Below are 15,697 nucleotides of genomic sequence, written 5' to 3'. Positions count from 1 at the left end.
GAAAATATAGTAGCTTCTAATATGGAGTACTGTTGGTGCCAATTAGTGTGCATCCAACTAGATTTGTTTTTACAAACTCTATGATGTTATGTTCAGTTTGCATTATTGAAATGGGTCAATGAACTTTTTCCCCCATTCATGCTCCTTCGAGTTGATTCTCTGACGTCTTTTTTCTCTACAGGGTGAACTGCAGCCCCTGATTCGCAAGTGCTACCCAGCAGTAGAAAGAGAAGGAGAAGTAGTCAAGGTTCGGGACACTGTCTTATTGAAGTCGGGACCTAGGAAGAAGTCAATTCCATATGTTGCCAAGGTTTCTGCACTCTGGGAGGATCCTACATCAGGTCAGCAATTTGATCTATAAAACTAAAGCATGGGATACAAGGAGACTTTGTACCTCTTATTTTCGGACAGAAGAATCTGCGCAACCAAAAGCTGCTAGAGATTTTGGCCATAAAGATGAGTTCTCTTTATCAATGACATGTCCTGTCCTCTATTGTGATTGGCTAGAGTTTTGTGCTTGACCACTCTGATAACTCTGGATTAAAATGAAATCCTGCTTTTGTTGTGCATTTTAGTTTAGTTTATTGTCATGTGTACCAAGGTACAGTGAAAAGCTTTTGTTGCGTGCTAACCAGTCAGCGGAAAGACAGCGCATGATTGCAATCAAGCCATTCGCAGTGTGCAGATACATGATAAGGGAATAATGTTTAGTGCAAGATAAAGCCAGTAAACTGATGAAAGATAGTCCGAGGGTCTCCAATGAGGTGGATAGTAAGTCAAGACTGCTCTCTAGTTTTAGTAGGATGGTTCAGTTGCCTGATAACAGCTGGGAAGAAACTGTCCCTGAATCTGGATCTGTGCGTTTTCACACTTCTATACCTTTTGCCCGATGGGAGAAGAGGGAGTGGGAGTGGCCAGGGTGCAACTTAAACTCGTCCTTGATTATGCTGCTGGCCTTGCCTTATCTAATTTGTTCTGAAATGTGTTATTTCTGTTCACATCTCTGTTCCAAGGATGGCTCTGTAGGGATTTGATTGTTCTCCAGCGAGAGTTGGGAATCTCATGCCACATTCGCTTCCCAGTGATCCTGAGAATGAGAAAATCATCATCAATGCAAAATCAGCTGAGTGCGAGTAGTCCAGGCTGCGAGTAGTTTGTATGTGTTTACTGGGGTCCAGCATTGTCGACAGCATTGCACTGTTTGCTGCACAACTAGTTCAGGAGTTCCCACAGAACTGACCTGGACAGAGGAGGTGTGGGAGTCAATTGCATCCAGTTCCTGTGCCTGTCCTCTTTTCCTCTCTAGCTTATTGCAATCCTTAAAAATGGCCTTCCGCTTTGCTAATGGGAGAGTTGAGAGCTCTCCAGTACTACAGTCACTTAGCACTGGCTGGGGGATTGAGAAGTGATGTTTATTGCTTGGGAGGGTTATTGTGCTCATAATAAGATGTCAGGGGAGTTGCGCAAGGCAGATGGCCTGTGAAGTATCGCAATGATTGATGGAGGTCGGTGGCAGGCAGCAGCAAGGATATAAGACCCCCTTTTTGTGCTACAAGTCCAGTGCAGGAGCTTGCTATAGAAATTCATTTACTCCATTGCTCAGCTGATTTATCATCCGTCTGAACTTCAAATCTACAGTTGAATCGCCAGGAACACCCTTTGCCAAAAGCGGGAGTCGGGGAAACCACTTCAGTTCTTGGCTTGGTCCAGTTCCAAAAGCTTGGCATTGTGAGCCAAATCCTCAGATTTGTGTGGCTTAAATTCAGCCCTCTGTTTCTTCCCTGTATGCCATCCTGGCACTGACAATAGGCTGTAATGTAAGACAGCAGGAGCAGACCCAGGTATTCTAATCTTTTGTTTCAGTATAAAAGATATGTCTTTACTCTCTAGCATAGAGCTTTACAAGGTAGGAGGAGACTACTTGTTTTTTGTGCCTGTGGCAATTCTTGGGGGGGTGGGGGGGGGGGGGAAGAAATCATCGATGCAGCTGGTCTCACTTGCTTGCACCCCGGTAAATTTATTCTCTTCAAGTATGTATCTAATTCCCTTTTGATAGTTAGTATTGAGTCTGTTTCCATCATTCTTTCAGGCAATACATTCCTTCTTATCACAGCTCCATGGGTTGAAGAAAACCTTTCTTCCCACCTCACTAAAGTTCATCTGGATTGTATTTACTCGAATCAGGTTTCCAAGCCCAAATCTAACATCCAATGAGTTATGTTCAAATAGCTGGCAAATCTGCAGTCCTTCCATAATTTGAGGCTTAGTCGTAAATATTTCACACATCTGCCACTGTGATGTTAAGTGGTACTCTCTACTGTTCAACTGGTAACATTAAGCACTCATTACCCAGGGCATTGTAAATCTCCCAACGTGTCTCAGTGTTCAGCTAGTGAGCTGAGTGCTGCTGGATCCAGTCTTTGCGTAGAATTGCTTAGAATTTACAAGACAGAATTAATTCATTTCCCCCAATTGGTGTATACTCCACTCAAGTCTCTGCTCACACTCCACCTCATCCTCTATGATTTCATGATTATCCAACTTTCCCTCAACTATTTCTTTTGTATTGCCTTACAATTCAGTTTAGTTTATTGTCATTTACACCAGCATGCCAGGGTGCAACAAAAATCATTGTTTGCATGAAGCAGCGTACATGGTAATGATTGATACATCACACAACAAATGCAAAATAGCAGAATGGTGCAGAGATTGTAGTGCAAAAGAAACTAAAGTCCAATAATGTAATAACCGAAAGAGGTAGCATTAAGCATTGGTATGTGGTGGCACCAGATTATCCTCTGAAAATGCACGAGAAAAACTTCCGTTAAATTGGGCTCCCATTGTATCCTTTTTATGATGATGTCGCCAGTGAAATACTTGCAAGATGCCATTATAGCCTCATAACATTTTACTCTCAATCCATACAGAAACATTTTAACCTAAGTTTAAGGATTTCTATTGATAACTTTAGTTTTTGTTTTGGAGAGAAGTATGCTCAGCATGTTCAGTCTTTCTTATCGGATCAGGGATCTTTTCCACTCTCCACTACTTTCTGGATAAGTAACTATACAAGGAGGGACTAGCCAATGCTGACGAAGTAATTGTCCCTCCATTGGTATGGATTTGTAAATCTAAATTGCAAATTTAGCCTTTCAAATGTTGTCGCACCACTGTTCCTGGTCTGTTTGTTTGATCTGGTGACTCCTGGAGCAAGTGTAAGGTAATCAGCAGTGCTAGCCCAGTTATGGTGTTGGAGAAACAAGTTCCTGTGCTCCTAATTTGCTTAGTTGGTGACTGCTGACTTCAGACCTTGCCAGTCAACAAATTCTTCAAAAAACTTGTGGGGTCCAGGAACTTCAGCTCCGAGCCTGATCTTTTCCTTGCCACATCTTCAAATGTAGCACGTGACATTATTCAGTCGGTGAAAGTGTGAACTGGCTAACCAATCTCGTCTATTCACAAAATGCTGGAGTAACTCAGCAGCTCAGGCAGCATCTCGGGAGAGAAGGAATGGGCGACGTTTCGGTCGAGACCCTTCAGACTGATGTCAGGGGGGTGGGACAAAGGAAGGATATAGGTGGAGACAGGAAGATAGAGGGAGATCTGGGAAGGGGGAGGGGAAGAGAGGGACAGAGAAACTATCTAAAGTTGGAGAAGTCTATGTTCATACCACTGGGCTGCAAGCTGCCCAGGCGAAATACGAGGTGCTCTTCCTCCAATTTCCGGTGGGCCTCACTATGGCACTGGAGGAGGCCCATGACAGAAAGGTCAGACTGGGAGTGGGAGGGGGAGTTGAAGTACTCGGCCACCGGGAGATCAGTTTGTTTAACGCGGACAGAGCGCAGGTGTTGAGCGAAGCCGTCGCCGAGCCTGCGTTTGGTTTCGCCGATGTAAATAAGTTGACATCTGGAGCAGCGGATGCAATAGATGAGGCACCCTGGCGAACCAATCTCGTCTCCTCGTTTTTATTCCTATTCCTTCTACTTGCTATATAATGATCATGGGTCTCTACCATAGTATACTTAGAATTTATTTGGAAGAGCTCCTAAACATCGCTGCTTCAAATGTCAGTTCTTTCTGGTGATGAGGGCTCAATACCATCCATTTAATGCATTTTCACACTGAATCAAAAGGTAGATGTAGCTCATTTTTAAAACTTGGTTGTTTTTAATCTTCACATTTTTTTGGCACTTTTTGCATTAATCTAAACAGCAGTCTTTTGCAACTGAGTTCTTTCTGGTTGACTACATCAATAATAGAGGTCTTTATGTTTCTAACTTACGGAGAGGAAGCGGGTGACTAAAGCACCCTAGTGAATCAGACACCAAGTGCTAATCACACCTGTCTAATTTAGTCAAATATTAGTCCTGTCTGCTTGCAGCATACGGGTTTTGTTCAGCTGTATGTGCTTGTGGCTTTGAGGAATTCTCCACAGTACTGGCTTTGGCTCAATGGTTGTGAATTGTGTAATAAAAATCCTGTTTTTGGGGGGGGAAATCAGCCAGTCTGTTCTGGAATTGCCGTTGGCTGAGAGAAGCCCACAGGGCAGACGGCAGTGTGGTCCTCATTCAGCAAAATGTTTACAGTGGTTTTTCACACCCGTGGGATATCTGTAAAGTGCTTCACAGTTAATAAAGCACTTCTAAAGCACATTCACTAGTGTGGCGAGTGCACGAGTTATTTTGCAAGTTCCCAGAAAAGCCAGTTCAACGGCCAGATAATCTCATGTTCAAGGATGAATATGGGCCCGGATAAAGGGGGAGCTCCCTAGTTGTTCAGCGCATCAACAGAAGGGCAGCAATTTAGAAGCTGCAGTGCCATCATACTGCAGAGGGTTGCCAACATAAATATTTGGAGTGAGATTTCAACACAAGAACATGAAATGAGAGCAGGGATAGTCAACTCTTAAGACCCAGCTTCACAACTAAGTAAAATCATGGCTTATTTAATCTTGGCTGTATTTTCCTACCAGATATCCAGCATCTGGTTGAAAGTTCCTTTCTAAAACAAAATGGGTGATTTTTTTTTGCTCCATTTTTAGAAAGGTCTGGTTTGCGATAAATAAAGGACAGCAGGTATATTTCTGTTCAATGGTGTTGCAATATATTGTGCCTGTGCGCTGTTTTTATCATCACCTTAGTTGGCCATGTGTTTCTACTTGTACCGCCTCCTGAATATGTCAGCAAGGATACTCACCGCATCAATCACGGACTGCATTGAAGTTAATTGGATGTGTTTACGACAAAACATGGGAGAGCTGAAGCTGAAGGTTCCGTACACCCAATTGCATGGAATGGGTTTACTGTTTATGCACGAGTCTGGCACAGGTTGTGAAATCAAATTGAATCAAATGCAATTAGTGTTATTGTCATATTCTATAGAGCAGTTTACAGATAATTGATGCATCTGTCACAAAACTTGGGATTGGATTACAAGTGGATGTCAAGCAGAAATGATTAAATGGTGATGTACCACAAAACATGGACTGGAGCACAAATGGTGGAATGGATCTCTACCACAAATGTGCTTCACAAAACGGCGTATGATGTACTGCAATCTAAAATTGCCGCATTTAGTGAGGCAAGTCTTGTGCAAAGATGAGTATTTAGTGCGTAGGAAGGAACTGCAGATGCTGATTAACACCGAAGATAGACACAAATTGCTGGTGCAACTCAGCTGGACAGGCAGCATCTCTGGATAGAAGGAATGAGTGATGTTTCGTGTCGAGACAGAAGAAGGGTCTCGACCCGAAATGTCACCCATTCAATAGACAGTAGGTGCAGGAGTAGGACATTCGTTCCTTTGAGCCAGCACCACCATTCAATGTGATCATGGCTGATCATTCTCACTCAATCAGTACCCCGTTCCTGCCTTCTCCCCATACCTCCTGACTCCGCTATCCTTAAGAGCTCTAGCTCTCTCTTGAATGCATTCAGAGAATTGGCCTCCACTGCCTTCTGAGGCAGAGAATTCCACAGATTTACAACTCTGACTGAAAAAGTTTTTCCTCATCTCTGTTCTAAATGGCCTACTACCCCTTATTCTTAAACTGTGGCCCCTGGTTCTGGACTCCCCCAACATTGGGAACATGTTTCCTGCCTCTAACGTGTCCAACCCCTTAATAATCCTATACGTTTCGATAAGATCCCCTCTCATCCTTCTAAATTCCAGTGTATACAAGCTTAGTCGCTCCAGTCTTTTAACATATGACAGTCCCGCCATTCCGGGAATTAACCTAGTAAACCTACGCTGCACGCCCTCAATAGCAAGAATATCCTTCCTCAAATTTGGAGACCAAAACTGCACACAGTACTCCAGGTGCGGTCTCACTAGGGCCCTGTACAACTGCAGAATGACCTCTTTGCTCCTATACTCAACTCCTCTTGTTATGAAGGCCAACATTCCATTGGCTTTCTTCACTGCCTGCTGTACCTGCATGCTTCCTTTCAGTGACTGATGCACTAGGACACCCAGATATCATTTTCCTAACTTGACACCATTCAGATTATAATCAGCCTTCCTATTCTTACCACCAAAGTGGATAACCTCACACTTATCCACATTAAACTGCATCTGCCCACTCACACAACCTGTCCAAGTCACCCTGCAACATCATAGCATCTTCCTCACAGTTCACACTGCCACCCAGCTTTGTATCATCTGCAAATTTGCTAATGGTACTTTTAATCCCTTCATCCAAGTCATTGATGTATATTGTAAATAGCTGCGGTCCCAGCACCGAGCCTTGCGGTACCCCACTAGTCACTGCCTGCCATTCTGAAAGGGACCCATTTATCCCAACTCCTTGCTTTCTGTCTGCCATTCCTTCTATTCAGAAAGGCCGCCTGTCCTCTTGAGTTACTCCAGTATTTTGTGTGTATTTAATATATTCCATTTTTTCTCTGAAGATTTCCACCTGATTAAGTTGCAAAGGATGTAGCCATATTTTTTAGCTTAATGCACTGGAACTTTTTATTTTATTAAGTTCCCAGTGTACTACTTTGCTGAATGAGATAATGAGGTATTCTATTCCCTTCCGACTAACCATGACTAGATGGGTTTCTACGAAGCAGTTTTATAAAATGTCTTAGCCATCAACATTACTATGGCCAAGAATGTAAAGGTGGGATCACCAAATGGTGGTGCTTTTTACTCATTATTTTTTCTCAAAGTTGTGAGACACAACTGTATTTCTGGTTGCCACTACCATAGTGATTTGATCATCTACTTTCACTCTATCCTCATTCTACTCGTCATCCGTTAAAGAAAGATCAGTGACCTTGAGACTGGTTTAAGGATTGAACATTAGATTTAGCTGATCTCTTAAGATTTAGATGCTTCACAATGAATTGCTGTACAGTAGAAGTTTTGTTAGTAAATTGCTGTAAACTCTCACCAAGTCTACTTTCCATTATTAATGTGCTCACAGACTTGTACAGGAACTCTGCTCGCACTTCATTTGGACTGAGGGTTTACCATCCCCATGCTTGCAATCTCGTCTTTTCCAAACCTTCGGACCTCTATGCTCTTCCAGTGCTGGCCACCTGTGCATTTCCAGTTCCTTTCACACAATGATTGGAGTGTCAGATATAGGCTATGTAGTTCTGTGATTCCCTCCATAAAGATTTCAATCCCTTTTTGTTGAAAGATGCTCCTCAAGAGCAAGATTCTGGCGACACATCCCACAAGTGGCTCGGTGGCAAATTTTGTTAATGGCTATATAAAGCAGTTTAGGGTGGTTTTATCTGTTAAATGAGCATAACAAACTTTGCTCTTGATCTGGCTCCAGTTATTTTGTCATTACATTCCTGATTTAACATGATAAATATTTTAAAAATGATTTGTATATCTAATTGGTCCTGCTCCAGGCCTACATTAGCCATAAATATTAATACCAGTCTATTGTTAACTTTGCTGAGCAGATGACAGAAAATAGACAATAGGTGCAGGAGGAGGCCATTCGGTCCTTCGAGCCAGCACCGCCATTCAATGTGATCATGGCTGATCATTCTCAATCAGTACCCCGTTCCTGCCTTCTCCCCATACCCCCTGACTCCACTATCCTTAAGAGCTCTATCTACCTCTCTCTTGAATGCATTCAGAGAATTGGCCTCCACTGCCTTCTGAGGCAGAGAATTCCACAGATTCACAACTCTGACTGAAAAAGTTTTTCCTCAAATAAGTAATAAGAGCAGCTTTGGATACAGCACATGAAAGACAAGCTGTTGGAAATGGATGTGCCATAACTGAAGGTGTATAGAGATCTCAAGACAGTTGAGTATTAATAATCAGTTCTCCCTTAGAACAGTGTCATGGATGAGCTAATTCTAGTTTCATCCCAATGTTTGTTTCCATGTTTTTTCTGGCAGTGGTCAATGGATTAGTTGGGAAATGACACTGCCAGCCTTTTTATTAAAATAGACTCCATGTCAGTTATTACATCCTATTGAGATCAAGTGAAGTTATGAATTGCAGATGTAATGTGGTGTACTGATTTATGAACTGCAGCAACACTTGCAGTGGTGTTACATCTGGGGAGCTGTCCCTTACTCGTGTCAACATCCATCTGATCTCCTCTGCCTCAGCCATCCAGATTCGCATTGTGCAAGATTCATCTGCAAAGGTTACTGGAGTGCAAATGATATATGAAAAATTATAAAGTGGACTGCATACACAAAGCATCCTCCATGGTTTTAAATATAAATAATTTTTGCTCGTGATTTAAATGGGAACTTTTTCTTCAATTACATCGTGCCGAATTTGAGATGAATTAGTTTTCTAGTTTGTATATTTTGGGGATTTATTTGTCATTGGCAAGGCTGAAATTTATTGCGCAGCTTGAGTTACCTCAATGTGGTAGAATGGGGATAACACCGGAATGATAAAAGGCTAGTTGTTTTGGCTTTCTAACTCATGAACCAGGACTAGAGTGATGTGCAGGCAATAATGTCGAATTTCTTTCACAAAGTGACACGAGACATTTGAGCTGAGCGTTTGACTGCTTAACGATAATTGAATTCAAATTCCCGATTCATATTGTGAAATTTGGTCTAATCTCTAGATAACTGGCCAGCAGCAAACATATTATGCGGATGATTGCCGGGGAGCTCAGCAATTCCCTGGAGAGGCCTTAAGTTAACAAGGGCATTGTGCAAGTTTGGATTGTTAGTGGAGCCTTCACCTGAGTCTACGCTCATTAAAATGTTGCTTTCTTCTAGGGGAACTCATGATGAGCCTTTACTGGTACTACAGGCCTGAGCACATCCAGGGAGGCAGAAACCCCAGCATTCACTGTGAGGTGAGCATCTCCATCCTTGCTTACACCATTTTTAGGCATTCCTTTCCTCACCCACTCCCCTTACCTCTTGCTCTGCCCTTTACAGTGTATCGTGACCACATGCCCTGATTCCATCTCATGGCCTCTACCTCTAACCGTATTCGTCTCTTACTAGCATCTGTGTCCTGTGTTGCTTTGACTACCTGTACCTTATTGAGATTTGTCTTGGCTTTCTTGTAGTGGTCATTGCTTTTTGTTTCCTTGCAATTATATTCAATGTTTATTGAAGTGGTGAAGTTGTTTAACCTAAGTTGATGAAATTAGAGGAAGACATCCAGGAAAGGTGCTTAACATTGTAATGAATTAAGAGTGTTATAGGCCATAACAATAACCACGTTTGAGTGACGCAGGTTTGAGTATAAAGCACACAAGCAATTAATGCCTTTACATAAGAATTGGGAGAGTCACCTTTCTTCCTGGTGCCGGGCAGTCTGAATAGACAATAGGTGCAGGAGTAGGCCATTCGGCCCTTCGAGCTGATCATCCACAATCAGTACCCAGTTCCTGCCCTCTCGCCAAACCCCTGACTCGGCTATCATTAAGAGCTCTATCTAACTCTCTTGAAAGCATCCAGAGAATTGGCCTCCACTGCCGTCTGAGGCAGAGAATTCCACAGATTTACAACTCTGGGTGAAAAAGTTTTTCCTCTTCTCCGTTCTAAATGGCCTACCCCTTATTCTTAAACTGTGGCCCCTGGTTCTGGACTCCCCCAACATTGGGAACATGTTTCCTGCCTCTAGCGTATCCAATCCCCTAATCTTATGTTTCAATAAGGTTCCCCTCCCATCCTTCTAAATTCCAGTGTATACATGCCTAGTCGCCCCAAGTCTTTCAACATACGACAGTCCCGCCATTCCGGGAATCAACCTAGTGAACCTACGCTGCACTCCCTCAATAGCAAGAATGTCCTTACTCAAATTTGGAGACCAAAACTGCACACAGTATTCCAGGTGTGGTCTCACTAGGGCCCTGTACAACTGCAGAAGGACCTCTTTGCTCCTATACTCAACTCCTCTTGTTATGAAGGCCAACATGCCATTTGCTTCGTTCACTGCCTGCTACATGCTTATTTTCAGTGACTGATGAACAAGGACACCCAGATCTCTTTCTACTTCCCCTTTTCCTAACTTGACACCATTCAGATAATAATCTGCCTTCCTGTTCTTACCTCCAAAATGGATACCCTCACATTTATCCACATTAAACTGCATCTGCCATGGATCGGCCCACTCACACAACCTGTCCAAGTCTCCCTGCATCCTCCTAGTATCCTCCTCACAGCTCACACTGTCACCCAGCTTTGTGTCATCTGCAAATTTGCTAATGTTACTTTTAATCCCTTCATCTAAGTCATTAATGTATATTGTAAATAGCTGTGGTCCCAGCACCGGGCCTTGTGGTACCCCACTAGTCACTGCCTGCCATTCTGAAAAGGACCCATTATTCCCTACTCTTTGTTTCCTGTCTGCCAACCAATTTTCTATCCATGTCAGTACCCTACCCCCAATACCATGTGCTCTAATTTTGCCCACTAATCTCCTATGTGGGACCTTATCAAAGGCTTTCTGAAAGTCCAGGCACACTACATCCACTGGCTCTCCCTTGCCCATTTTCCTAGTTACATCCTCAAAAAATTCCAGAAGATTACTCAAGCATGATTTCCCCTTCGTAAATCCATGCTGATTCGGACCGATCCTGTTACTGTTATCCAAATGTTCCGCAATTTCTTCTTTTATAAGTGACTCCAGCATCTTCCCCACCGCTGATGTCAGGCTAACTGGTCTATAATTTCCCATTTTCTCTCTCCCTCCTTTCTTAAAAAGTGGGAGAACACTAGCTACCCTCCAATCCACGGGAATTGATGCTGAACCTATAGAACATTGGAAAATGATCACCAATGTGTCCACAATTTCTAGAGCCACTTCCTTAAGTACCCAGGGATGCAGACCATCAGGCCCTGGGGATTTATCAGCCTTCAGCCCCATTAGTCTACCCAACACCATTTCCTGCCTAATGTGAATTCTCTTCAGTTCCTACGTCACCCTAGGACCTGTGTCCACTAGTACATCTGGGAGATTGGATCTGTCTTCATTAAGGAAGACAAAGTATCTGTTCAACTCGTCTGCCATTTCCTTGTTCCCCATAATAAATTCACGTACTTCTGTCTTCAAGGAACCCCCATTTGTCTTAACCTTTTTTCCTCTTCACATACCTAAAGAAGCTTTTACTATCCTCCTTTATATTCTTGGCTAGCTTACCTTCGTACCTCATCTTTTCTCCCATATTGCCTTTTCAGTTATCTTCTGTTGCTCTTTAAAAGAGTCCCAATCCTCTGGCTTCCCGCTCATCTTTGCTATGTTATACTTCATCTCTCTTATTTTATACTGTCCTTGGCTTCTCTTGTCAACCACGGTTGTCACTTACTCCCCTTAGAATCTTTCTTCCTGTTTGGAATGAGCTGATCCTGCACCTTCTGTATTATTCCCAGAAATACCTGCCATTGTTTTTCCACTGTCTTCCCTGCTAGGGTCTCTTTCCAGTCAACTCTGGCCAGCTCCTCTCTCCTCCCTCATGCCTCCATAGTCCCCCTTGCTCAACTGCAATACTGACACTTCCGATTTTCCCTTCTCCCTCTCAAATTGTCGATTAAAACTTATATTATGATCACTACCTCCTAATGGCTCTATTACCGTGAGTTTCCTTATCAAATCCGGTTCATTACACAACACTAAATCCAGAATTGCCTTCTCCCTGGTCAGCTTCAGTACAATCAGAGCAAAAAGTTACAGGCCTCATGTTAATACTCTGTTTAGTGAATGCAACAGTCACATTAGGTTAGGCAGCACAGGTTGTGGTAGACAACCACCAAACTAAGGAAAACATTTTTGTATTCTTGCCACTTACTATTAAATAATTCAATGATACTTTTCAATTCAATGAATGATTCAATTATACTTTATTGTCACATGTACCTAGGTACAGCAAAATGCTTTGTTTTGCATACAACCAGGTAAAATTATACAGCAGACCTCGCCTAAACAGTAGGTTAGAGTCGCAGTGGTTTTGGTGCCGCCAAAGTTACTAAAGTTCACCAAACAGTCCTATCTTTTGCCGCCACTGCACATGGCGGCAGGTGGCACCCCGCTGAATCTCGCAGGGCCGAGTTCTGAGTCCATGGTGGGCGAGCCGGGCCTACCAAGCAAATCCTCCATCCTCCGTGAACGAGTCCTCTCTCCGCGATGGGCAAGCCGGGCCTGCTGGTGGACCTGACCGAGGCTTGGCCCATTACAGCACAGGAATCAGCTCTTTGGTCCACAATGTCTTTGCCGAACATTATATCGACTTAAATTAATCCCTTCTGCCTACATGTGCTCCATATCCCTCCACTCTTTGCATAATTATGTGCCTATCTAAAACCCTCAAACACCACTATTATAACTGTACCCTCCAGCAGTTATAATGGAGGGTATAACTGCTGGAGGGTACACCCTGAGAAAAAGATTCTGACTGTCTACCCTGTCATGTCTGTCATAATTTTATATATTTCCAGCAGGTCTCTCCTCGGCCTGCAACACTGGAAAAAAAAGCAATCCAAGTGTGTCCAACCTCTCCTTGTATCTAATGCCTACTACTCTAGGCAGCATTCTGATAAACCTTTCTGTACCCTCTCAAAGCCTCCACATCCATCCTGCAATGGGGCAACCAGAACTGCGCACAATACTCCAAATATGATCTACCCAGTTTTATAAAGCTGTGACACGACTTCTATACATTAATGTCTTTAAGGGTCCTGCTATTAACTGTATACTTTCTCCTTGTATACGACCTCCCAAAGCTCAACACCTCAAACTTAATCTCCAGCTGACATTTCTCCACCCATATCTATAACCAGTCTATATTCTGCAGTATACTTTAGTCTTCCTCAGTGTCTGCATTTCCACCAATTTGTGTACGGTATGCAAACTTATGAACCACGCATCTATATTTTTGTCCAAGTCACTGATTTGAAGAATAGTAATCCCATTCAAATTGAAGGCAGGACCTGCTGAAAACTTGAGTTTGTTGCTAATGATGGTCAGGTGTAATTAAAAACAAATAAATGGGCAATAAATATTGTATGGTCTGAGGGGAAAAAAACAGGAATACGCAATTTTACCCCAAGGAGCCATTTTCTCGCATTGGCCACATATCTTTGAAACTCTTAATATTCAACAAATCTATCGATCTGTCTCAATTGTACTCCACAATCATGCCTCCACGGCCCCTTGGATAGATAATTCAATTTTTGTACATTTAGGTAAGACCCCACTATCATTCTTCTAAATGCTTGAGTAGAGCCTTGATTACTTCTCTTTTCATAAAAGAGACAACCTCTTAAAAAGCTCATTTTAATTTTACAAATAAAGCTCTGCTTTTGCATGCCAAATAAAACTATCCATTGATTTGAAATATCAATTGAGAACTGTCTTGTGGCCTTTGTGTGGCAAAGGAGGGATGTCTTTGTTGATAAGAACAATTATTGAACATCCACCGTGTTAGGTGGAAAACCACAAACTCCCTTGAAGTTATGGTGTCATCTTGCCCCAGTAGACTGGTAATGTTATTGGTTTATTATTGATTTATTATTGTCACATATATTGAAATAGTGAAAAACTTTGTGTGCTATGCAGTCGAATCATATGAGTATAGTCAATCTATACACAAACACAACAGATAGTGAAAGAGAAATATGCAGAGTGCAGAATATAGTGTTGAGGCATTTCAATGTTACAGGAAAAGTGCATGGTCTGCATTAAGGTAAGTGGTAAGATCAGGACTACATATAGCATATGGGAGCACATATTAGTTGTCTGATGACTGGGGAAGAAACTATTCCTGAATCTGGTGGTTGACTGAGACTGAATACATTGCCTTTCCTTCAGGTTTATTAATCAGTGTGCATTTTTTCCCCCCTGCAGAATGAGATCTTTGCTTCCCGGCACCAAGATGAGAACAGTGTGGCCTGCATTGAGGAGAAATGCTATGTGCTGACATTCTCAGAGTACTGTAGGTAAGTAAGTGGCTCTGGGCTTTCTAGTTCTACGGCCCATGGAAAGACGTGAGTGATTGGAGAAGGTACTTAAGGTAGATGCTTAAATGTAAAATGGCAGCAAATAATTACAAAATGAAATTCAGGAGAAACAGGCCCACCAAGATGGTGTAAGAAGAAACTGCAGATGCTGGTTTAAATCTAAGAAAGACACAAGATGCTGGAGTAACTCAGCGGGACAGGCAGCATCTCTGGAGAGAAGGAATGGGTGACGTTTTGGGTCGAGACCCTTCGGATGGTGGTTACAATACAGATCTGTGTATTTCTAGATTGGTTGAATTGAGGTGTATTCATGCATTGAAAAGGAAGTTGGATAAAATCATAGGTGAAAAAAAAGTGGGAGCAAGGGGATAGCAGAAAGATGGGCAGATGGGATTCAAATGCAAAGAATGATTCGTGGGCATCCTGTGTTTTCTTTTGGTTTTTCTCTTTTTACCTTGCTTTTACATGGCAAGAGAAGTGGGCCAATCTGTTCCTTGAACATGCTCTGCACCAGTCATATCACGGTTGATCTAACTACTACTTGCTAACTTTATCCAACAAACCAAAATAATCTTGTAAGCTCCAATTGTTTCCCAACTTGGAGTCTTTTTAAGGGAAAATAATATTTCAAATTTTCATTCCCTTTATGTGAGAAAGATGTTCCAGATTTTTCTCCTGAGTAACCTATTTCTTGTATGAAGGACAAAACCTTATTTACTCAATTGTTTCCTGGTGGAAGTATTCTCTCCACGTCTCTCTCCTGCAGATATTTTTGCCATTTAAAATCCTGGAATAAGATAGCACAGTGGTTCAGCTGGTAGAGCTGCTTCTTCAGTGTCTGAGACCCAGGTTTAATCTTGACCTCGGGTGCTGTCTGTGTGGAATTTGCATGTTCTCCTTTTGACTGCATGTATTTCCTACCACGCCCCAAAGATGTGCAGATTGGTAAGTTAATTGGTCTCTGTAAAATTGCCCCGAGTGTGTAGGAAGTGGTTGAGAATGTGGGATTAACATAGAACTAGTGTGAACAGGTGATCAATGGTCGGTGTGGACTCAGAGCTGAAGGGCCTGTTTCCATACTGCATCTTTAAACTAAAATTAAACAACGATCATGCCTTTGTCCTCCATCCCCAAATTTTTGCCCATGTAATATTCTGATACGCCTTTTCTGTACCTACTCCAAGGTGAATGTATCTTTCTGAGCTGTGGTACCCAAGATAGAATGCAATAACCAGATGGGGTCTGAACAAGGCTTGCATGACAATCATTTTTTTGAGTTGCATTGAATG

General features: G+C 42.5%; 1 protein-coding gene across 1 annotated transcript in view; it reads left to right on the top strand.

Annotated features, from left to right (window-relative positions):
• Window positions 1-15,697, top strand: part of bahd1 (bromo adjacent homology domain containing 1) — an 83,709-nt gene that overhangs the window by 66,907 nt on the left and 1,105 nt on the right. Inside the window, exons 5-7 of the mRNA XM_078406212.1 lie at window positions 182-341; window positions 9,219-9,298; window positions 14,296-14,387. Coding sequence (XP_078262338.1) covers window positions 182-341; window positions 9,219-9,298; window positions 14,296-14,387 — 332 coding nt within the window. The remainder of the gene's footprint in view (window positions 1-181; window positions 342-9,218; window positions 9,299-14,295; window positions 14,388-15,697) is intronic.

The sequence above is a fragment of the Rhinoraja longicauda genome, chromosome 10 (assembly GCF_053455715.1).
Source record: "Rhinoraja longicauda isolate Sanriku21f chromosome 10, sRhiLon1.1, whole genome shotgun sequence".
Taxonomy (NCBI): Eukaryota; Metazoa; Chordata; class Chondrichthyes; order Rajiformes; family Arhynchobatidae; genus Rhinoraja; species Rhinoraja longicauda.
The sequence above is the reverse complement of the archived record's forward strand: the minus strand, read 5'-3'. Positions and strand labels throughout refer to the sequence as shown.